The sequence below is a fragment of the Panthera onca genome, chromosome C1, assembly GCF_046562875.1.
Source record: "Panthera onca isolate mPanOnc1 chromosome C1, mPanOnc1 haplotype 2, whole genome shotgun sequence".
Classification (NCBI taxonomy): Eukaryota; Metazoa; Chordata; class Mammalia; order Carnivora; family Felidae; genus Panthera; species Panthera onca.
Genome location: NC_138346.1, coordinates 8,258,500 through 8,281,701, shown reverse-complemented (window position 1 = coordinate 8,281,701; position 23,202 = coordinate 8,258,500). Strand labels below are relative to the sequence as shown.

The following is a 23,202-nucleotide window of genomic DNA, read 5'->3' as shown; positions in this document are numbered from 1 at the left end:
GCTCTAAGAATTTGCCAGCTTTCCATATCATAAAGTACATATTGATAAACAGGAAACTCAAACTGTAAGAGATACTGTCCTGAAGCACAATTCCAACTAACCTAAAAAGGAAGTTTAGAAATATAATTCCCTCCAATAGGACACACAGGTTGCAATCCAAACATCATTAAGAATTCCCTGGGAGCAGCATATTCTGCAAGAGGAAAGTCAAGTTCTATTTATTGGGTTTCAGAGCTCAACAAAACTAAAATGCAGCCTACAGAATGGGAGAAGATATTTGCAAATGACATATCTGATAAAGGGTTAGTATCCAAAATCTATAAAGAACTTATCAAACTCAACACCCAAAGCAAAGAATCCAGTGAAGAAATGGGAAGATATGAATAGACATTTTTCCAAAGAAGACATCTAGATGGTTAACACATGAAAAGATGCTAAACATCACTCATCATCAGGGAAGTACAAATTAAAACCACGATAAGAGCCACCTGTCAGAATGGCTAAAATTAACAACACAAGAGACAACAAATGTTGGCGGGAATGCAGAGAAAGGGGAGCCCTCTTGCACTGTTGGTGGGAATGCAAACTATGCAGCCACTTAGAAAGCAGTATGGAGGTTCCTCAAAAAGTTAAAACAGAACCACCCTATGATCCAGCAATAGCACTACTGGGTATTTACCCAAAAGATACAAAAATACAGATGTGCAGGGGTACGTGTACCCTGATGTTTATAGCAGCATTATCAACAATAGCTAAACTATGGAAAGAGCCCAAATGTCCATTGGCTGATGAATGGATAAGGATGTGGTATGTATGTATGTACACACACACACACACTGGAATATTACTCAGCCATTAATAGGAGTGAAATCTTGCCATTTGCAACAATGTGGATGGAGCTGGAGTATACTGTGCTAAGCGAAATAAGTCAGTCAGAAAAAGACAAACACCATATGATTCCAATAATGTGGAATTTAAGAAACAAAACAGATGGGGCACCTGGGTGGCTCAGTTGGTTAAGTCAGACTTCGGCTCAGGTCATGATCTCACAGTTCTTGAGTTTGAGCCCTGCATCGGGCTCTCTGCTCTCAGCACAGAGCCTGCTTTGGATCCTCTGCCTCCCTCTCTCTCTCTCTCTGCCCCTCCCCTGGTTGTGCATGCTCTTTCAAAAATAAGTTAGGGGCGCCTGGGTGGCTCAGTTGGTTAAGTATCCGACTTTGACTCAGGTCACGATCTTGCGGTTCGTGAGTTTGAGCCCCACGTCAGGCTCTGTGCTGACAGCTCAGAGCCTGGGGCCTGCTTCGGATTCTGTGTCTCCCTCTCTCTCTGCCCCTCCCCTGCTCATGCTCTGTCTCTCTCTCAAAAATAAACATTAATAAAAAATTTTTTTAAAAAGTTTGAAAAATAAAAGACAAAAAATAAGAAAGGTATAAATCCTATAACCCAGAGATTACTGTTTAATATTTTGGTGTACGTATTTCCAGTATTTTTTCTATGCATATATACTTCCTCCCAATAGATGTGATTTTAAAAAATATAGGTTTTTTTGGTTTTTTTTATTCATTAGTTTTGCATTGATTTACATATACATGCTATTCTAAAAATCTAGGACAAATTATAAGATTCATGTACAACAGTCGTTCTCAACCTTGGATACATATTAGAATTGACCTGGGGAACATTTAAAACTCCCAATGGGACCTTTCCCAGACCAATTAAATCAGAATTTCTGGAGATGGACTGGGGTGCCTGGGTGGTTCAGTTGGTTAAGCATCTGACTTGGCCTCGGGGATCTCACAGCTTTTGAGTTCCGGTCCTGTGTCAGGCTCTGTGCTGACAGCTTGGAGCCTGGAGCCTGTTTCAGATTCTGCGTCTCCCTCCCTCTCTGCGCCTCCCCCCTCACGCTCACTCGCGCGCACTCTCTCTCTCTAAAATCAACATTTAAAAAATTAAGAAAATAAAGAATTTCTGGAGATGGAGTCCAGGTATTGGTATTTTTCAAAGTTCCTCAGGTGATTCCACTGAACAGCCAGGGTTGAGAACTACATGACAGTTTCCCCTGCTTTGAACACATCATGGTTGATAGCAGTGCTTTCTTAAACTGGCATGTGCATACAAATCCTCTGGGGACCTTGTTAAAATATACATTCCAGTTCAGTATGTCTGGGGTAGGACCTGAGATGCTGCGTTGCTAACTAGCTCTCAGGTTATGCCAAGACTACTGGCTCAGGGACTGTACCTGGAGATTTAGGGTTCTGGGAAAGAACCTTTCTTTTAAGAATGTAAAGAACAACTTGTAGCCCCTGAAGCCCATATTTTACACCATAAGACAGGGAGTGGTGATCAACAGGGGATGAACAAGGAACTGACGCCGTTTGTTAAAAGATGTTTCTAGGAAGTTAAGATTTTAGAGAACTGGAAAAAAGTTCGCAATAATACATTTTTCAGAGGAAAACCAGTCATTGAAGCTTATCTATTTTGTGTGCACAAAGGAGGACAAGCAAGCAGGGGGAAGAAGAGAGGTGGGCAGTGAGAAAAAAAGATCAAATGTCTAAAAAATTGTTACGGAAAAAATAAAACCCTTGGCTGCAGTGCTAGAAAGGGACAGAGAAACACTGCAAGGAGACCTGCAGAGTTTATTTCTCTGCCAAAAACATGTTTGGGAACCACTACAGCTAATAAACTGAAGGTGGTGTAGATTAAAACCGTCTTCCATCAACTCCCTCCTGGGAGCCTAAGAAGAGACCCCAAGAGTATTAAGTCTCCCTGGGCAGTGCTTTGGGAACCAACAACAAACAGTGGACTATTTGCCCAAATGTTTCTCTTTGTGCACAGAAAGAACATCAAGAAACTCAAACGTGGGGTCTCTTTGCGGCTTGTCCACAATACCCTTTGAATTTCTAAACGTCACTAGAGGTATTACAAAAAAAAAAAAGGGAAAAATTTCTTCTCCCTGAGGACTTCCCCATGGAAATTGGAAATGTTTAGGATATTTTTTTAGCATGACAAAGTTAATAAATACTTAATATAAAAATATTCATGTCACTACCATGCTGTTACTTTTTCCAAAGTAATTTTAAAAACAATAAAATATGAAAACTTTCATATAAGATTACCTGGAGCAGTTATAAGAAATCAGTTGGTATACTTTATCAGACATTCCTTATTAAATGGGCCATTTTTTTGTAATGTCTATTTATTTTTGAGAGAGACAGAATGTGAGTAGGTGAGGAGCAGAGAGAGAGGGAGACACAGAATCCAAAGCAGGCTCTAGGCTCTGATCTGGCAGCACAGAATCCGACACGGGGCTCGAACTCATGAACCGTGAGATCATGACCTGAGCTGAAGTCAGATGCTTAAATGACTGAGCCACCCAGGTGCCCCTAAAGGGGGCCATTTCTAAGTAAATTTCTGTTTAAATGAACAGAAGAAATGAAAGGGAAAGATTTTACTAAGAAATGGAAAGAATTCTTTTGCCAGATAATTCATGTTACACATTTCTTGAGTGTAAGGATCTTTGGCTGAAACATAGACAATCATAACAGTACCGCTGGTCTTTACATTCAGCACTTATTTACTGTATAATGACAATGGCTAACATTTACTGAGTGCCAGACATGGGGCTAAGTGCCTTATCCATATCTAAATCAATCCTCACAATGCTATGAAATAGGCATTGATTATTAGAGTTGGTATATGAATGAGGAATCTATGGTTTAGGGATGGCAAGTACCCTGTTCAAAGGTCAGCAAGCCAGTAAGCAGTAAAGTTAGTTTTTGACCACCTGATTTAATGTCTATATTAACATTTATGACAAGATCAGCTATCCTGCATGCCCAGTTTGTATCAGGGAGAGACTATACGTAAGACAGGGGGACAGAAGATGAGTAAGTCATGATATTTAAGCTCATGGTACAGGGTAAGCAGTCCTTCCAGGACCAGAGGCTAGAAAGGCAGTTCGAAACACTGCAGGATACAGCTGTCTTTGGTATCACAGAATGCCACCTCGGATTATGCTTGCTAGTGTTTTCCCCGGGTCAGAATTCATTTACTCTTGGGGTCCCTGATTCTCTCTCTCTCCCTTTTTTTTTTTTTTAAGGGAGAGAGAACGTGAGTGGGGGAGAGGGGCAGGGGGAAAGAGAGAGACTCTTAAGCAGGCTCCATGTTCAGTGCAGAGCCTGATGCAAGGCCCAATCCCATGACCCTGGGATCATGACCTTAGCTGAAATCAAGAGTCAGGAAGCTCAACAGGCTAAGCCACCCAAGCACCCCTGGGGTCCCTGATTCTTGATCTTTTATATATCTTTGATGGGTAAAAAATATATTTACAAAATGACACTTTGTGTGACTAGAGACACCATATTCTAGCTTAGTCAAACTTTTTGGAAATTATCGAACCACATCAAACTATATAAAATTGATAAAGCCACAATGTCCAAGTAACAGATCTAGTACCAGTTGAGGGTTGGTCTCTTCCACGTTCAAATGCTAAGGCATGTGGCCTAGTTAAAATTGGGAAAACAGATCAGTCTAAGATTAAGGTTCTGGTCTCTCTTCTGAGTTTCTATAAAGTCTTCCAAGGGTAAGGAAAACCTCACTCACTGCATTAGCCTAAGGATGGCTAAAAGGGTTAAGAATTCTTTTTATTTTTAAGTTTTACTTATTTAAGTAATCTCTACACCCAAAGTAGGGCTCAAACTCACTACTCAGAGATCAAGAGTCACATGTTCTTCCCACTGAGCCAACCAGATGTCTCAAAGTCAACGATTCTTCATCAGTGCTTCATTACTAATGCAGACGAAGTCCTAACTCTTTTGCATTTCTCAGAGCTGGCTTCCTAACAGTCTTGCTCAACTTAGTAATTGCTGACAGTATAAGGCCAGGGAAAAGGTAAACAGTACCTCCAGCCTTATCTGGCAGCTGGCTACATTCATTGCTTAAAGCTAGTACTCAAAGAAAGATGAGGCAGGGTAAAAGAACTAATATTTGAGTCCCTACATTCAATGTATATATATCTCAAGCACAGTAGGAAGAGCTCTTTTTCTTTTAAATTTTCCAATCTTATTTAATACTCACATTCACATGAAACAGTGGTGCTCTCAAAAGTTAAATACCTTTCTAAGCAACCCACAGCTAGTAAATAACATAGCTAGCATTCAGAGATATGTCTACATTATATATTCTTAGAAAGACAGTGGCTTCAGGCAGCTGCAGGGTCCTAGGTATTTTTTTGTGAGGACAGGTATCCAGAGCTGGAAGAGCTGAGGGAACTGATAAGAGGGTACGAAAGGCAGCCAGATCCCCAAATATGCCATGGAAGTGATCTTTTTGGTCTGCTAACAATGTTCTCCTGGGGTATGTTTAGCAGAGAATGAGGATGATGTAGTGAGTTATTGATGCTGTACTGATCCATGATGGATACAAAATTCTACTTATGATAATAAAACTCCCCTATTATAAGTTACATTCAAATATTGAGTTTGAATATTTCAAAATAACAATATCCTTCAAAAGCAGCCAAATGTCTGAATATTAAAAAACAGACCTGCTTTTCTATCTTCTGAATGATACCATGAATCCCTGTTATTTGAAAGGGATTCAAGACCTTACAATTGGCTTTTAAGAATTGAGAATTTGCAGTGTTGTAAGCAAGCTAAAATTATGTTAATTGACATTGAAGGCTAATTTGTTACAAAGTTTTTGATAAAAAGACCTTTTGGAGTGCCTGGGTGGCTCAGCTGGTTATGCATCCCATGCCTGATCTCAGCTCCAGTCTGCTCTCAGAGTCATTCATGAGTTCAAGCCCCACATTGGGTTCCATGCCTGGTGTACTTAAAAAAAAAAAAAAAAAAAAAAAAAAAAAGACTTCTTACCCTATTCAGACGATACCAAAGGAAGCGAAAATCTGAGGCAGGGAAAGCATTTGGCGGTATGGTCCATATTACAAAATGGAGAAATAATGCTTTGATTCAAAGAGCAGGGGTTAGTATTTGAAATCAATCCTAGCCAACTGAAGGCTTGCTCATGAGAGCTAGTTCAGAGACATGGGTTGACATCTGCAAACACTGAGTTAAGTTTTGCATAATCGGCAAGATCAAACTATCATTTCTCAGAAATCCACACAAGTGATTTACCAATATGTTTCTTCTTGCTACAGAAACAAAGGAACGACAATGTTCAGAGAGAGTGATGAGAAAGAGTTTGTTTTATATGGAGAGTAACATGCAGCATTCTTTCTCCCTTTATCATTTCCCCCAACCCCCCAAGGAGAGCTGCTACTGCTATTTTCTCTTTTCTACTGTAATCATGTAGCCATCTCATCACAAATCAAAACCCGCACTGAAGTCCCACTGTTTGCCCACAAGCTGTGTTGAGGATTCTATAGCTGTGCTGCCGAAAATGTGATCCACAGACCAGTGAAGCTGGTTTGTGAATGGTCTGTTACCAGTCTGTGGCAAGGTTAAGTGTTTAAATTTTTTTTTTTTTCAACGTTTTTTTATTTATTTGTGGGACAGAGAGAGACAGAGCATGAACGGGGGAGGGACAGAGAGAGAGGGAGACACAGAATCGGAAACAGGCTCCAGGCTCCGAGCCATCAGCCCAGAGCCTGACTCGGGGCTCGAACTCACGGACCGTGAGATCGTGACCTGGCTGAAGTCGGACGCTCAACCGACTGCGCCACCCAGGCGCCCCAGGTTAAGTGTTTAAAAACTTTAATAGCAATTAAGCAGAGTAATTTGTTGATTCTAATAAAATTTTTCAGCTTTTATTTTGTATGTCATTTTTCTAATAACTCATTTTTATTTATTTTATGAAAATATTGGTCTGTGAAGGATTAGAAGTAAAAGCCTGGATTTTTACCAGTAATAGTTTAAGGACTGTTCTAGATACAAAGATAAGACCTCTGGTCCTGACATGGTCTCAGTATAATCCTATGTCAATGTCCAATAAAAAAAAGTCCTTCCATTTTCAGACATAAACCTTTCCGAGGGGCGTATAAAGTTCAGGTTTTGTAAAAAACAGGGTTGGGGAATGTTGATTTTTTTTTGAAACTATTTTTTTAATGTTTATTCATTTTTGAGAGAGAGAGAGAGAGAGAAAGTATGAGCGGGGGTGGAGCAGACAGAGAGGGGGACAAAGGATCTGAAGCAGGCTCTGTGCTGACAGCAGCAAGCCTGATGCAGGGCTTGAACTCACAAACTCCAAGATCATGACCTGAGCCAAAGTCAACTGACTGAACCACCCAGCCGCCCGATTTTCTTTTTAAAGGGTTATGAGTTAATAGTAGGTTAAAAGAACAACAGAGAGGGGTGAGATAGGAAGGTAGTGTCAAGTAGAAAGGACAATTTGATAAAGAACAAGAACTCAGAGGGTAGCAGGTATAATTAAGTGCTATAACCCTGGGATAATGAAGTTAAGAGGGTAAATTAAGGTTTGTTGGGGGGAAGAAAGACACTGAGTCTGGTCTCTGCCTTTCATTCCATTCTTGAGCCCCCAGATGCACCCTATCCTCCAGCCATGTTTAGTTGCTACATTTCCCAAAGACGGTATATTCTTGTGCTTCAGTGCTTAGCACATGCTGCTCTACTCCGCCTACAACATGCATCCCACTCCCAGCATGCTCCTTAAAGCCACAGTGCTACGCCAACTTCCTCTCTAACTGTGGTCCCTGATACACCCTGAGGCAAGGCTATTTGATCCCTTCTCAGTGCACCTGTACACGTTTACACCTGCATCACAGTACTTACCAGAATGCAAGCTAAATTCCACTGGCACAATATTATTTACCCCTTCTCAGTGCTCAGCCCATAATTGGCACTCAAATGTGTGTTGAACCACAATGAGTATCAGAGAGCAAGTCAGAGGGGTTGACTAGAATTCTCTCTCTCAGGCTGAGCAACCAGAAAGCAAGGCTCAGTGAAGAGTATCCAGGAGCCAAACATGGAGAACTGCTCACTGAGGATTCAGAAGGCTGTCGAAAGGACTACTTAGAACTGGAGCTCGGCAAAAACAAGAAGCAAACCAACTAACCAAAAAACCCCCCTTCTCCCTAAGGAGAACAGCTAAGTCAGGCAGCCGAATTGCAGGTAAAAACACATTAGAATTTAAAAACCCATTCTACTTGAAGTTGAATTCATGACTTGGCAGAGTATCTGTAAATTATATATGGGCATGTGGTTCATTACCTATAGTTTGAGGAATTTCAAGGTAAGTAGAATTTCCAGGCAAAGTGCCTGACTCAGCACATACTGATATATGCTAACGTCTACCATGGCAGACCAGAGCAAAAGGAGGCAAAGCTTCAACACCAAGGTCACAGGCATGAAGAAAAACCTCTCTCTTCTCATTTCTCTGGGCTGGAAGCAGCTGCAATGACCAGAAATAAACAAAGGGAGTTTCTATTTGGTGGTATCCTAAGCATTTTCATCATAGGAATGCCTTTCTTTGCTCTGCTTTCCTAGTTTTGGGTTGTGGCTTTTTCTTTCTTCTTCGTGCTTGCTTTTAACACTCTGCCTTTATGATCTCTCCCCACTCAAACTCTCTCCATGCTCACTTTCTGAACTCATTTCCTTTTCTTGCTCCCACCTTCATTCTTTTACTTTTATTTATTTATTTATTTATTTATTTATTTATTTAATTTATAAAGTAATCTCTACACCCAACATGGGGCTTGAAATCACAACCCTGAGGTCCAGAGTCGCGTGCTCTACTGACTGAGTGGGCCAGGTGCCCCAAACTTTTGTTAATTCTTTTTTTTTTTTTTTTAACGTTTTTTCATTTTTGAGAGGCAGAGAGAGACCGAGCATGAGTGAGGGAAGGGCACAGAGAGAAAGGGAGATAAAGGATCTGGAGTAGCCTCCAGGCTCTGAGCTGTCAGCACAGAACCCAAAGCTGGGTTCGAACTAATGAACTGCAAATTCACGACCTGAGCCGAAGTTGGACACTTTACTGACTGAGCTATCCAGGCACCCCGAACCTTCAATAATTCTTTCAACGTTTTTTTTTTTTATTTTTTTTTTTATTTTTGGGACAGAGAGAGACAGAGCATGAACGGGGGGGGGGGGGGGGGGGCAGAGAGAGAGGGAGACACAGAATCGGAAACAGGCTCCAGGCTCTGAGCCATCAGCACAGAGCCTGACGCGGGCCTCGAACTCACGGATCGCGAGATCGTGACCTGGCTGAAGTCGGATGCTTAACCGACTGCGCCACCCAGGCGCCCCAATAATTCTTAAATATCACTTCTTTCAAAGCCCTTCTTGTAGACTTTTTCTGCACTAGCACTGGTTACACAGAGCAATCTGTACATATCCTTACATTTATAAGAACCAATTCTAATTCACAGACATTTACACATCTTTCTCTGCCCCAAAATTTCCCAGTGATTTTCCCTGTGGCATTTTTTCCTGTTTGTGGGGGACAAGGTGAGAAAATATAAATGGATCCCTGAGAAACCAGGTTTCAGTATCCTTGAAACATAATATGCAGCACTGTAATCAGTGGTGATGATATCCCTGTGAAATAATACTCTAGCCCTGGCAAAGGCGCTGTGTTTGGAAAGCATACAATCAAAATTCAAACTGGCCTGGGAAACAGTGGAGGCAAGTAATTTAGTAATGAGAAAAAGATCACTATTTGAAATATAACACAGTCTTCTCACTAGCAAAGTCAAATGAAACAAACCCTTTTTCTTCTAAGAGGTCAATTACTCTACTGATGTGTGCAGTTATGTGCCTAAAACTGGTCAGAAACAGGCTAGAATAGACATAGCCCTAGAGATTCTTAGAGATCCACTTTGCATTTTTATTTGCTTCCCAGAACCTCCTGATTGAAGAAGAGATAATACAAGGTCCTTTCCCAAGGATATGTTCCTGAAAGTATCAGCCACTATTTCTTATATACTATTTGGAGGCAGAGGGATATTGCTTTGAATCTAACCAAAAGCCACATTCAGAGATCTGTGAATTTTACCTAGATTTTATTTTTTATTTTTTTTTTTTTCCAACGTTTTTTATTTATTTTTGGGACAGAGAGAGACAGAGCATGAACGGGGGAGGGGCAGAGAGAGAGGGAGACACAGAATCGGAAACAGGCTCCAGGCTCCGAGCCATCAGCCCAGAGCCTGACACGGGGCTCGAACTCACAGACCGCGAGATCGTGACCTGGCTGAAGTCGGACGCTTAACCGACTGCGCCACCCAGGCGCCCCATTTTTACCTAGATTTTAAAAAATGCTAGTATTGAGAGGGAAATCAACTTCCTCAAGTTATAACCCTCTTTTTTTTTTTTTAAAGATTTTACTTTATTTAAAATGTTTTATTTAGTTTTGAGAGAGAGAGAGAGGGGTAGGGGCAGACAGAGAGAGGGAGACAGAGGATTGGAAGCAGGCTTTGCACTGACAGCAGAGAGCCCGATGTAGGGCTTCAATTCACAAACCCCAAGATCATGACCTGAACTGAAGTCAGACACTTAATGGACTGAGCCACCCAGGTACCTCTAAAGATTTTATTTTTTAAAGTAATCTCTATACCCAACATGGGGCTAGAACTCACAATCCTGAGATCAAGAGTTATATGCTCCATAGACTGAGCCAGTCAGGTACCCTCTTCAAGTTATAATCCTCTTAAAAAAAGAAAAGCAAAAGCAAAGATGATTTTGGTTTTCAAATAGGACATAAGTGTCATGTAGAAGGCTTCCTTTGCTATCACTCTAATAGTCACTACCTCCCAGAACTGTGAAAACAAAGCTTCAGATTTCTAAGCTGGAGTAAAAAAGAATCACTAAGACTCTGGCTTTTTATTAATACCCTGAAACATGAAACCTACACATTTACAAAAGAGAAAGCAACCCTGAACTTTAAAGCAAAAATAAATAATTGAAACAATGCTATAGTAAGCATAATGCATTTGTAGAGCTATGGTTTTTAAAGTGAGTAGGCATGTATTATTTCACTCAAATTTCCTAACATCTCTGTAAAGCAGACAAAGCATTTTCCTTGTTTTATAGATGTTAAGCAACTTGCACAAGGTTAGATAGCTTAAATAAGTGATTTCCATTTTTTTAAACTAAGTAATCTCTATGCCCAATGTGGGGCTTAAACTCACTGCCCTGAGATCAAGAGTTTCATACTGTACCAACTGAGCCAGTCAGGCACCATAGTGATTTCCATACTTTATTTATTTAAAAAAAATTCTTTTAATGTTTATTTTTGAGAGAGAGACAGAGTGTCAGTGGAGGAGGGGCAGAGAGAGAGGGGGAAACACAGAATTTGAAGCAGGCTCCAAGCTGTCAGCCCAGAGCCTGATGCGGGGCTCAAATTCACGAATGGTGAGATCCCGACCTGAGCTGAAGTCGGAAGCTTAACTGACTGAGCTACCCAAGTGCCCCTCCTTTTTTTTTTTTTTTTAAGGTTTATTTATTTTTTAAAGAGATAGAGAGAGAGAGAGCTAGCAGGGGAGGGGCAGAGAGAGAGGGAGACACAGAATCCGAAGCAGGCTCCAGGCTCTGAGCTGTCAGCACAGAGCTCTAAAAGAGGCTGGAACTCATGAACCATAAGATCATGACCTGAGCCGAAGTCGGACACTTAACTGACTAAGCCACCTAGGCACTCCACCCCTCCATTCTTTAATAAAGATCTATCTACTAAAGCTACTTTTCATTCATTCAGCTATTCATTTAAAATTGTTAAAAAAATGTTTATCTTGACAGAGAGAAAGCACTCATGGGCAATGGAGGAGAGGGGAACGGGGAGGGAGGGATTAGGGAGAGAGGAAGAGAGGGAGAGAGAGAGATCCCAAGCAGGCTCTGTGGACGACAGCAAAGAGCCTGACAGGGGGCTCCATCTCATGAAACCATGAGGTCATGACCTGAGCCAAGATCAAGAGTCGGACACCTAACGGACTGAGCCACCCATCATTCATTTATTTATTTTAGAGAAAGAGAAAGAGTGTGCTTGAGCAGGGGAGAGGGGCAGGGGGAGGAAGAGGGAGAGGAGAGGGGGAGGGGGAGGGGGAGGAGGAGAGAATCCCATGCTGAACATGGAGCCCAAAATGGGGCTTGATCTCATGACCCTGGGATCAGGACCTGAGCCAAAATCAAGAGCTGGACATTTAACCAACTGAGCCACCCAGGCTCTTAAAGCCACTTCTCTAATCTCTGCTTTCCTAGGTCACAAGATTCTTTATAAAGCAATTTATTCTTGGGGCGCTTGGGTGGCTCAGTTGGTTAAGCGTCTGACTCTTGATTTCAGCTTAGGTCATGATCTCAAGGTTTGTCAGTTCGAGTCCTGTGTTGGGCTCTGTGCTGACAGCACAAAGCCTGCTTAGGATTCTCTCTTTCTCCCTTTCTCTCTCTGCCCCTCCCCTGGTCACACACTCTCTCTCAAAATAAATAAACTTAAAAAAAAAATAGAGTAATCTATGCTTGGTGACTTTATTTCCTCATCTATTATCCATTTTCAAATCTTGGCAGATTATAGTTAATTTGTTTCCCCAAATATCAGGTACTGTCAAAAGGCTCACCAATGATCATAAGGGATCATCAGATGTTCAGTAGAGTCTCAAATATTCATTCAGTCAATGAATAGTTTCCAGCAATTCCAAGGACTTGTTTTTAACCCTCCTTCCTCCTCCTTCTTGATCCCAAATCCCCGCTGAAACACTCTCTTTCTGAATTTTTCACATCATCATTTTTCTTCCTGTTACTCTCCCATGTCTTCAAAATTAAACTGCTCAACACCTACTCATCTTTCAAGATCCTATTCAAATGACAATTCTGAAGTCCTCCACAACACCTCCAGCAGCAGCCATTCTTCCTCTGAGATTCCACAGCACTTTATGCTACTAGGCACTTATCACATTGTGTTCTGCCTGTTACTGTCCCTTCCTCTCTCCCTTATACAACTTCTTTGGATATGGAAACTGGTTTATCATTTTGCATTTGGTTAACAGTTTACATGGCACTTATAGATCCTGCTAACACGTGTCTGAATGAATGGCCAGTTAAGTGGCAGCCTAAGGCCAGAGCTCCTCTGCTTTTGCTCTTTCCACAGAAGATGGCTCAAAAGCAAAGGCTTAGAGTTAAATTCCTTATTTCTTATTCCATGAAAGTGGCCGGGTTAGATTCTCAGATTTAGTCTCTCTTAAAAACCCTTTCATTTAGCAACAACCTGTCCATGAACCACCCTTTCCAAGTAGAACTGTCACCCAGGTAGCAGTGCCACATATGGTATAGTTGTGCTGTCCTACCATCTGCCCATCCACTCTCTTGCCACCATGTGAGGACACAGGGAGACGGTGGCCATCTGCAAGCCAGGAGCAGAGACCCCTCTAGAAACCAAATGAGAGAGTATCTTATCTTGGACTTTCCAGCCTCCGAACTGTTGAGAAATAAATGTCCATTGTTTAAGCTACCTAGTCTACGGTATTTTGTTATAGCAGCTCCAATAGACTAATACATGCTGCTTAAAACTTTCTGGAAGATGTCCTTTTCAAGTAACTCTAATCCCAAGCTATACCTTACTCTCTGTAACTGAGAGTTGAGGAAAAACAAAGAAGACCACAATAGAAAAGAATGATTTTCAAGTGAAAAATAAATCTGTAACTTAAACACCGAGGCAAGTTTCTAAACTCAAAATCAGTAATACAGAAAAAATTTCTCTAGAGAGACATCATGGTACACTGTAGAAAAAACCAGTTTATACAAAGATAAAGCAAGGTTTAAATTAAGGTTCTGCCTTTATCTCAGTGATGACCTCATCAATCTTTAATTTCCCATCTAGAAAGTGAGGATAGTAATGTATAGAATTGTTGTCATAATGTAATAATATATCAAAGTACTTTGAAAAATTGAAAAAGACTATAGGAAGGTCAGATATTATTAGGCCACCCCTTTTCTTCTTGTCATAGTTAAAGTGTTATTTAGGGGCGCCTGGGTGGCGCAGTCGGTTAAGCGTCCGACTTCAGCCAGGTAACGATCTCGCGGTCCGTGAGTTCGAGCCCTGCGTCAGGCTCTGGGCTGATGGCTCGGAGCCTGGAGCCTGTTTCCGATTCTGTGTCTCCCTCTCTCTCTGCCCCTCCCCCGTTCATGCTCTGTCTCTCTCTGTCCCAAAAATAAATAAAAAAAAAAAAAAACGTTGAGAAAAAAAAAAAAAAAAGTGTTATTTATATTAGAGCTATTTTGTTTAGTTCTGTAGGCCGCATCTAAATTCAGAGACAATAATTGCTCTCCATGACTCTGAATCAGTGATCCACAATGCACTGAACAGAATACTTCATCAATACTGAGTATCTAGGAAGAGTGGTCTGAAAAAGAAAATGGAAATGATATCTTGTTTAATTATATCAAATTACAAAAAAATGTTTTGCCTATTTTAGGTGTAGCATATATCTGAATAGAAATACTTGCTGAAAAGAATGTTTGTTAATTAAGAATGACTGTCACCAAATCAAAGAAATGCGGTATTGGAAAAGGATTTGAGTCCTTCTGGAGACCATCTACTCTAACACCTTCTCTGATGCATGTATAATCTCCTGCTGCAATACTCTTGATGGACAGGAGCACCCATGTGCTGCTGAAAATACTTTCTGGAAAATATGTGTGTGTGTGTGTGTGTGTGTGTATTTTTTTTTCTTTTCTTTTTCCCCTCAAGGTAATTCTAATTGTTAGAAACTGGGCTAAGTAAACCTTGTCCCCTATAATGTCTACCCTTGAGTCTCATACTTCTCTGAGAGCCACATAGAACATGTTTACTTCTCTTTGGAACAGTATCTTAAGCTTCAGAAGAGAACACTCACATCCTTTGCCTCATTTTTCATCTTTAGGTCAAACCTTCCCACTTCTCAGATCATTGTATGTATGACATGTTTCTAGTGCCTCTCCTCTGGGACAGCACCACTTAACCATGACCCCCTCATTGTAGACCAAACAAATTCCTCACGTGTGGGACTATTACCTTCTTTGCCAATCACTGTGATCTTTATGGACATGGGACTGTAAGAAAATAGATTTGCTTTTCCTCTCAGCTCCAAAATTATCAGCAGGTCAAAAGCAAATAAAGAACACTGCTCTTAAAAATCTTAAAAATTAAAGTTTAAGTATTCAAGCAATGACTGGCCTTTAAACTACCTTCCTATGATGCTAAAGCTCAGGAATAGGGACAAGTCCATACATTCAGAAGTCAAGTTCTCCTCTGTCATGGGGATTTGAGGATGCAGAATGCTGACAAGGAAGGCTTGTGAGCCAAAAGTGAGGTCAAGTTTAATAAGAACTTAGGGCTGCCAAACCGCAGCACTGTTGCTAGCCCTCTATCAAATACATTGACAATACAGCTAGAATTTTTCATGGGAGTCTTACCATGTTCTGTTCCATTTCTCCAGAAGTTACTATAATTTTCACTACAAACCATATATAGAATCCTGAAAGAAATTTAGAAGGTCTGAAGAAGACTATAAATATCTAATTATATTCCAAAATCTTCCCCAAAATGTGAAAGTAGGAATACCCATTTTAAAATTCTAAGTAACATAATCAATAGGACATTATATTCATTTAATCCGTTCAGGATAATAATAACAACTTCTCAGAGTCCATGCTTGAGGATCCTGGAAAACATACTAGCAATCACAATCTACTTGAAATTAAAACTCATTTTTAACACTTGGCAAAGGCATCTATTAGGGAATACTGATATTCAAGAAAAGTTTGACGGTCTACTATTTTTTTTTTTTTTTTTAAAGTAGGCTCTATGCCCAGCGTGGAGCCCAACGTGGGGCTTGAACTCATGACCCTGAGATCAAGACCTGAGCTGAAATCAAGAGTTGGATGCTTAACCAACTGAACCACCCAGGTGCCCCAGTCAACTATTTTTAATAAGGAAATCTAAGTGAACAAAAGATCTAAAGCCAACTATTTTTGACTGGAAGTAAAGTCAAAGATCAAGGTGCTATGAGAAAGAGGATATGGGGGATCCAGGACCAAACTATGGACAGGAAATGCAAAAACACAAGTGAAAAATACTTTCAGAAACCTTCTGAGCCAAACTAGCTCTTTTTCTGTTGTCATAAATTGAAATGTAATTAGTTCCTAGAAAACAAGAAAACACTAGGCATACATATTTGCTTATTAACTAAATCATTTCTTCAAAGAGGCAAAACAGAAATATTATGGTTTCTCAATAAGGAGAATAACAGCATGAAGGCATTGGTTTATCTCAGGAAAAAAAAATGGCTTTCCAGTAATACTAACATCATGGTTATTATCATAATGTTAGTAATTATTAATAAAACAAATAACACAGTTAACATTTATTACTATGTGCCAGGCACCGTACTAAGTACTTTATATGTGCAGTCTCATTTAAGGCTCATAACAACCCTCTGAGGAAATTAAATGGATACCGAGGTTCCGAGTTTGAATGCTCTGTGTAGGGTAACAATAGTGGAGGCATTAAGTCTGAACCCAGAGTCCACACTCTTAACCACTGCTCTATGCTCTGCTTCAGTTATGTGTAAACTTTTGTAGGTCTCAATTATTCTCCATAAAAGCTATACATACACAGCAAATGAAGCAAATGAAGTCCCTTTCCATCAAGAGTTGCCAATACTGAATATTATCAATTGATTGGTTGTTTGTTTATTTATTTATTTATTTATCTATCTATTTATTTATTAATTTATTGTAGACTCCGCGCCCAATGTGGGGCCTTGAGGGGGCACCTGGGAGGTCAGTTGGTTAAGCATTCAACTTCATCTCAGATCATGATCTCATGGATTGTGGGTTTGAGCCCTGCGTCAGGCTCTGTGCTGACAGCTCAGAGCCTGGAGACTGCTTGGACTCTGTGTCTCCCTCCCTCTCTCTCTGCCCCTCCCCCACTCATGCTCTGTCTCTCTCTTTGTCTCTCTCTCCTCAAAAATAAATAAACATTAAAAAAATTAATAGGGGCCCCTGGATGGCTTAGTCGGTTAAATGTCTGACTTTGGCTCAAGTCATGATCTCATGGTTTGGGAGTTCAAGCCCCATGTCGAGCTCTCTGCAGACAGCTCAGAGCCTGGAGCCTGCTTTGGATTCTGTGTCTCTCTCTCTCTCTCTCTCTGTCATTCCCTGCTCATGCTCTGTCTCTCTGTCTCAAAAATAAATAAACATTAAAAAAATTTTTTTATTTATTAAAAATACTCCAACGTGGGGCTTGAACTCATGACCCCGAGATCAAGAGTCACAGGCTCTACCAACTGAGCCAGATAGGCACCCCTATTGACAACCTTTTAAATTTTTGTCAATTAATTGGAAAAAAGGGATAGTTTGTTGAGTTATTAAGGTTGAATATCTCTTAACTTATTCATTGGCTATTTTTCTTCTGTGAACTGTTCATAGCCTTTGTCCATTTTCAGTTAAATATCTTCTTGATTTGGAGACAGTCATTTACATTCTAGATATTATATTAACTTCTGGAATATAAGTAAATAGGAATGATTAGCTAATCTTCAAAGAAAAAGTTAAATTACTACTTCATACCTTAGACCAAAGCAAATTCCAGATGGAGTAAAAATAATAAAATCATAAAAGCATAATTTTTCTTATGGTAGTCTGTCAGTTTCTTGATATTAATAAAGTTGTACAGTTGATTCTTGAGCAATGCAGGGGTTGAGGCATCAATTCTCCTCACAGTCAAAAATCTGTATATAAGTTTTGACTCTTCAAAACTTATTAATAGTCTATTGTTGGCTAGAAGCCTTGCTAACAACATAAACAGTCAATGCGTGCTTCATGTGTTTATATATATATATATATATACATATATATATACACGTATATATATATAAGAATATGGCATATATTCTTATATATGTATAAGAATATGGTATATACTCATATATATATATACATATATATATACATACATACACATACACACACACAGCATATACACTGTATACCCATTCTTATATATATGAATATATACCATATTCTTACAATAAAGTAAGGCAAGAGGAAAAAATGTTATTAAGAAAATCGTAAGAGGGGTGCCTGGGTGGCTCAGTCAGTTAAGTGTCTGACTTCCACTCAGGTCATGATCTTGAGGTCTGTGAGTTCAAGCCCCGCATAGGGCTCTTTGCTGACAGCTCAGAGCCTAGAGCCTGCTTTGGATTCTGTCTCTCATTCTCTCTTTCTCTGCCCCTCCCCTCCCTCAAAAATAAATAAACATTAAAAAAATTTAACAAAAAAAAAGAAAGTCATAAGAGGGGCCCCTGGGTGGCTCAGTCAATTAAGGATCTGGCTTCGGCTCAGGTCATGATCTCACAGTTGGTGAGTTACAGCCCCGCATTGGGCTCTATGCTGACAGCTCAGAGTCTGGAGCCTGCTTTGGATTCTGTGTGTGTGTGTGTGTGTGTGTCTCTCTCTCTCTGCCCATCCCCCACTCAAGCTCTGTCTCTCTCTCTCTCAAGAATAAACATTAAAAAAAAAATTAAAACAAAAAGGAAAATTGTAAGAGAAAATGCAAAAAAATAAGGAAAATACATTTACAATACTGTATACTGTAGTTATTGAAAAAATTGTCGCATAAGTGAGCCCATATAGTTCAAACCCATGTTGTTCAAGGATCAATTATATTTATTTTGAGGAGGAGCAGTTTGAATAGGTAGAACAGTGCATTATACAGACTACCCTAGAAAACTAGTATAAAAGGACTGTGATACGTTTATGTCATGGAAAGCAATTAAAAATAATTATCTTTGGAAATTACGAACATGGTAAATTTATTAAGTGAAAAAAGTAAGTTACAAAATAATGCTTGTGATTCTATTTTTATAAAAGCAAATACATTACATTAGTTACATTGGAAGGCTGTATTAAATTATCAATAAAGGTCATTTCTAGGTGGCTGGAGTTTGTAATAGAAAATTTAAATACCATTTTATTTACTTTGTAAAGATTATATATATATTAAGTAATCTCTGCACTCAATGTGGGGCTCAAACTCATAATCCCAAGATTAAGAGTTGCATGCTCCATCAACTAAGCCAGCCAGGTGCCCCTAAATATTTCTTTTTCTTTTTTTTTTTTTACATTTTTTAAAAATTTATTTTTGAAAGACAGAGACAGAGCGTGAGCAGGGGAGGGGCGGAGAGAGAGAGGCAGACACAGATTCAGAAGCAGGCTCCAGGCTCTGAGCTGTCAGCACAGAGCCCCACATGAGGCTCGAACCCACGAACTGTGAGATCATGATCTGAGCCGAAGTCGGACGCTTAACCGACTAAGCCACCCAGGCGCCCCCCACTAAATATTTTTTTTAAGTGGGCTCTATGCACAGCCACCCAGGCGCTCCCCTAAATCTATTTTAAAACTGCACAAGAACTTAGAGTTCTACCACATATCATCTGTGTAAATACATTCCAGGTGGATTAAAGAGCTAAACATTAAAAAAAGATGAAAATAAAGAGTATTTAATTAATCTTGGGATAAGGAAGGTCTTATCTGTCTGTTTAGTTATAACAATTCACTTAATCTGTATGATTTTTATCAGTTTGAATATTAAAAAAATGGATGCAAAATGAGAGTTGAATGACTAGCCCAAGGTCAGGAAGGTCTTCTTAAGACACAAAATGCAAAAGCCATGTGCAAAATATTGATGAATTTGAAATGATAATTTAAAATTTGCTTAACAAAAAAGGAGATGAGCAATACATTGATAAAAAATAGTTGCAATATACAGAACAGGCAAATGATTGATATTAAAATAAAAACACCTATAAACCAATAAGAAAAGTAAAAAAATCAAAAGTAAAATGGGCAAAGGGCAAATTTACAAGCAATTCACAGAAAAGAAATTGCCAAACGGAAGATTTTGCAACTTCTCTAACAATAGCTAATACATAATGCTTACTAGGGATCAGGTGTTTTTTTTAAATGCTTTTAGCTATCAACTCATTCAATCTTCACAACAATCCTATGAGATAAGTACTATTTTTATCCCTGATTACAGATGAGGAAATTGAGGCAGAGGTTAAAGGAGTTGCTCAGGGACACACAACCAAGAGTGCAAGGCTGGGATTCCAACGCAGACAACATATAGCTCTACAGTTCGGAATCACTCTTAAGCACCATGCTATATTGCCTGTCCAGGGATCTAGGTACCCAGGGAAATACAAATTAAAACAAGATTTCATTTGTCTAAATTGGCAAAAATAAAAAAGACACAGTCAATGTGAAAAATGAGTATTGTCAACACGGTCAGTAGGAGAATATCTCGGCACTTTCTTTTTGTAGAAAAAACTCTTACAGAAACAGATACAAGGAAAGTTTAGAAAAACAATTTACCCAATAAAAGGTGGGCGACAGGTCGTTTGTTTTACTAAAATATTGGTTTTTTTCCTCGAAGGTACTAGCAAATATTAGAACTCTTTTCCTTTTCTCTCTTAATCCTCAGATGTCAATAAAGGGTACCAGACGATGGCATCTTATTGGTCCTATGCTAACTTTTTTATGTGGCTGCTTCCCTTGAGATTTAATCGCTCAGGTCAAACCTTCTCTGAAAGCCTGTTTCTTGACACACTAGCGTCATCATTGAACTGATTAATTCACCTGCCCTTCTAGTGGGCTGTCGCAGGTTCTTCTTTCTACTCTCCTCCCTGTTTGTCCCTTAGCGTCTTTCTGCAAGAAAGACAAAGCTTTCTTTCTGCAAAGAAAGACAGCTGCAAGAGCCCAGAATGAGGTGAGAAGTTAAACTTTCCCCTTCTGCTTTGTCTGAAAGCCATTTAAAAAATTCTTTCTTGGGGCGCCTGGGTGGCTCAGTCGGTTGGGCATCCGACTTCAGCTCAGGTCATGATCTCGCAGTCTGTGAGTTCGAGCCCCGCGTCGGGCTCTGGGCTGATGGCTCAGAGCCTGGAGCCTGTTTCAGATTCTGTGTCTCCCTCTCTCTCTGCCCCTCCCCTGTTCATGCTCTGTCTCTCTCTGTCCCAAAAATGAATAAACGTTAAAAAAAAAAAAAACTTTAAAAAAAATTCTTTCTTGTTTTCGGCAATACATCAATTCCTATCGGATAAAAACGTTGCTTCTGAAATCTCCCAATTCTCCACAGTCTCTGGCTTTACTGTCTACAGCATACCTGTTAAGTAACAATACAAATTCCTTAAGGCAAAAATGAAATCTGTGTCAGAGTTCTTCTAACACGTCAGCCATCCCTATTTACTTCTAGGTGCCATTATGAAGAAAAACAAGGAAAGGTGCATGAAGCGATGAAAGAGGCTGTCACTAAACTTCACCACGTAAAAGTAGGAAAGTTTACAACGCATGGCAGTACGCATAGGTGATGATGCCCTCTGTTTTTTCAAAGGAAGCACAGCAGGTCAGTTTCCGTGTGAAACTTCTCATTTGTACATCCAAACATCCTGCAACTTTTTTGCATCTCTGGTTCTCACATTTACTACCAAGTTGGGTTTCTGACTGTGACAAAGCAATTAAAACCTGCAGGGCTGAAGTGGGCATTGTGAAAACACACAGGCGGCTCAGAGAACAGTCTCCACCAAATCTGTTAGGGGAGGAGACCGAAAGGGACGACTACGATTTCGCTGAGAGAGGAATTTAAGAATGTTCCATATCGTAGGCACAGGATGTAAAAAAGAGATTAAGGTCAGCAGGAAGATGTGAAATTGGAATGTACGGGATTGCATTTTTTCATCCGCATCATACGGTTACCGACCAACACTCCGTTAAAACACGAGGCTTCCTCACTACGTGAAGGAGAGAGGCTGCACAGGCGGCACCACAACAGGCCCGAGGCAATGATTTCTATATCCTGCTAAATCCTACCGTGTCCCCAACGTAATCAAATAATTGCTGGACAGCTCCACCCTGTCTACGCGTTAACCACACCGACGCGATCCAGCAGATACCTTTGCCGGGAGTCCCAGGGCAAAACCCAAACACCTGAAGGCATCTCACGCACGAGTTTAGGGTCCTCATTTCGCTGGACAGAAAAGTGAAAAGCTGAGAAAGCAGCAGCCACCATCCATGCCTCAGAAGGCCAAGCCAGAATTAAGATAAGGTCGATCCCGGACTTCTCTTTCCCCACCTTCCTCGGCTCCAGTCCTGGAAGGAGCCACAAGTGAGGCAGAGAAGTTGTGGAAACAAGGCGGGGGTGGGATGGGATGGGGTGGGGTGGGGTGGGGTGGGGTGGGATGGGATGGGATGGGGGAACCCGGGAGAGTTTCACACAAGCATTTGCATTTGTCCCACACAAGGTCACTCGCTCCAAGTCACTTTTTCCTGCTCCCCCGGTGCTTCCCGCCAAATGGGCTGCTGGGCTCCGAGGCCAGCCCACCGCGCCCCCTCGGCCCTCCCCTGCTGGCCGCAACCCCTTCCCGGCCTCTGGGTGCGGGCCGAAGCTCGGAGCCGAGCTGGCCTCCCCGACACCCGTGTCCGACGCTCCGCGCTTCTCCCGGCCCAATTCCGGGTCTCCTCCGCCTCCAGCCCCCGGGGCTCGCGTCAACGTCCCCTTCCTCCCTCAGGACGCCCCTTGCCCCGCCTCCAGCGCCCGGTCCCGCCGGGGGCATGGACGCCGTTCTTTCCCTCGCCTCCCGCCGCACTCCCGTCCGGTGTCCACCTGGCGCGACCCTCGCCCCCCGCCAGTCTCCTCAGCGAGCGACCGCCTCCCAAGTCCTCCCGGCCCCGCCCCGCTCCCGGGCGGATACAGTTTGAAGCCCCTCAGGATCTCCCTGGCCCGCTCGTCCTTGGCTGACATGATGCGGCGGCCGCCGCCCGCGGCTCTCCCACGCTGGCCCGGCGGAGCCTCGCAGACGGTGCCCAGGAGCCGAGGACGGAGCCGCAGCCCGGCCTGGAGACCTCGGGCGAGCAGCGGTAGCGGCCAGACCCGGACCGGCCTCTCCCTCCCCTCAGCTCCCGCTCCTGATCTCTTCTCCTTCCCCCTAGCCTCGGAGTGCCCGCCCCGAAGCCAATGGAAAGCCCGCCTCGCCGACTGGCAACCTGACCAGCCAATAGAAATACTCAGCGGCTTCGCGGAGGGGGTGGGGGGGACGACGAGCGTCAGTGGGAAGGGCCCTCCCCGGGAAGTCCCGTAGGACAAATCGTTTCTTAGGTCTTGTTGCCTAGAGTTTGCCCCAGCGGAGGGTTGGCTTCAAATCTGCAGAGGCTCGAGGGGCCCGCTCCCGCCGCTGGGCACACTAAGGTTCTGGGATGACAGCAGGTTGCA

The 23,202-nt window shown here is 41.6% G+C and overlaps 1 protein-coding gene across 1 annotated transcript in view; it reads right to left on the bottom strand.

The window, feature by feature from the left end:
- PDE6D (phosphodiesterase 6D) overlaps window positions 1-22,934 on the bottom strand; it is a 53,043-nt gene extending 30,109 nt beyond the window's left edge. Inside the window, exon 1 of the mRNA XM_060621481.3 lies at window positions 22,685-22,934. Within this exon, the coding sequence (XP_060477464.2) occupies window positions 22,685-22,734 (50 nt within the window). The 5' untranslated portion in view covers window positions 22,735-22,934. The remainder of the gene's footprint in view (window positions 1-22,684) is intronic.
- Between the last annotated feature and the right edge of the window lie 268 nt (window positions 22,935-23,202).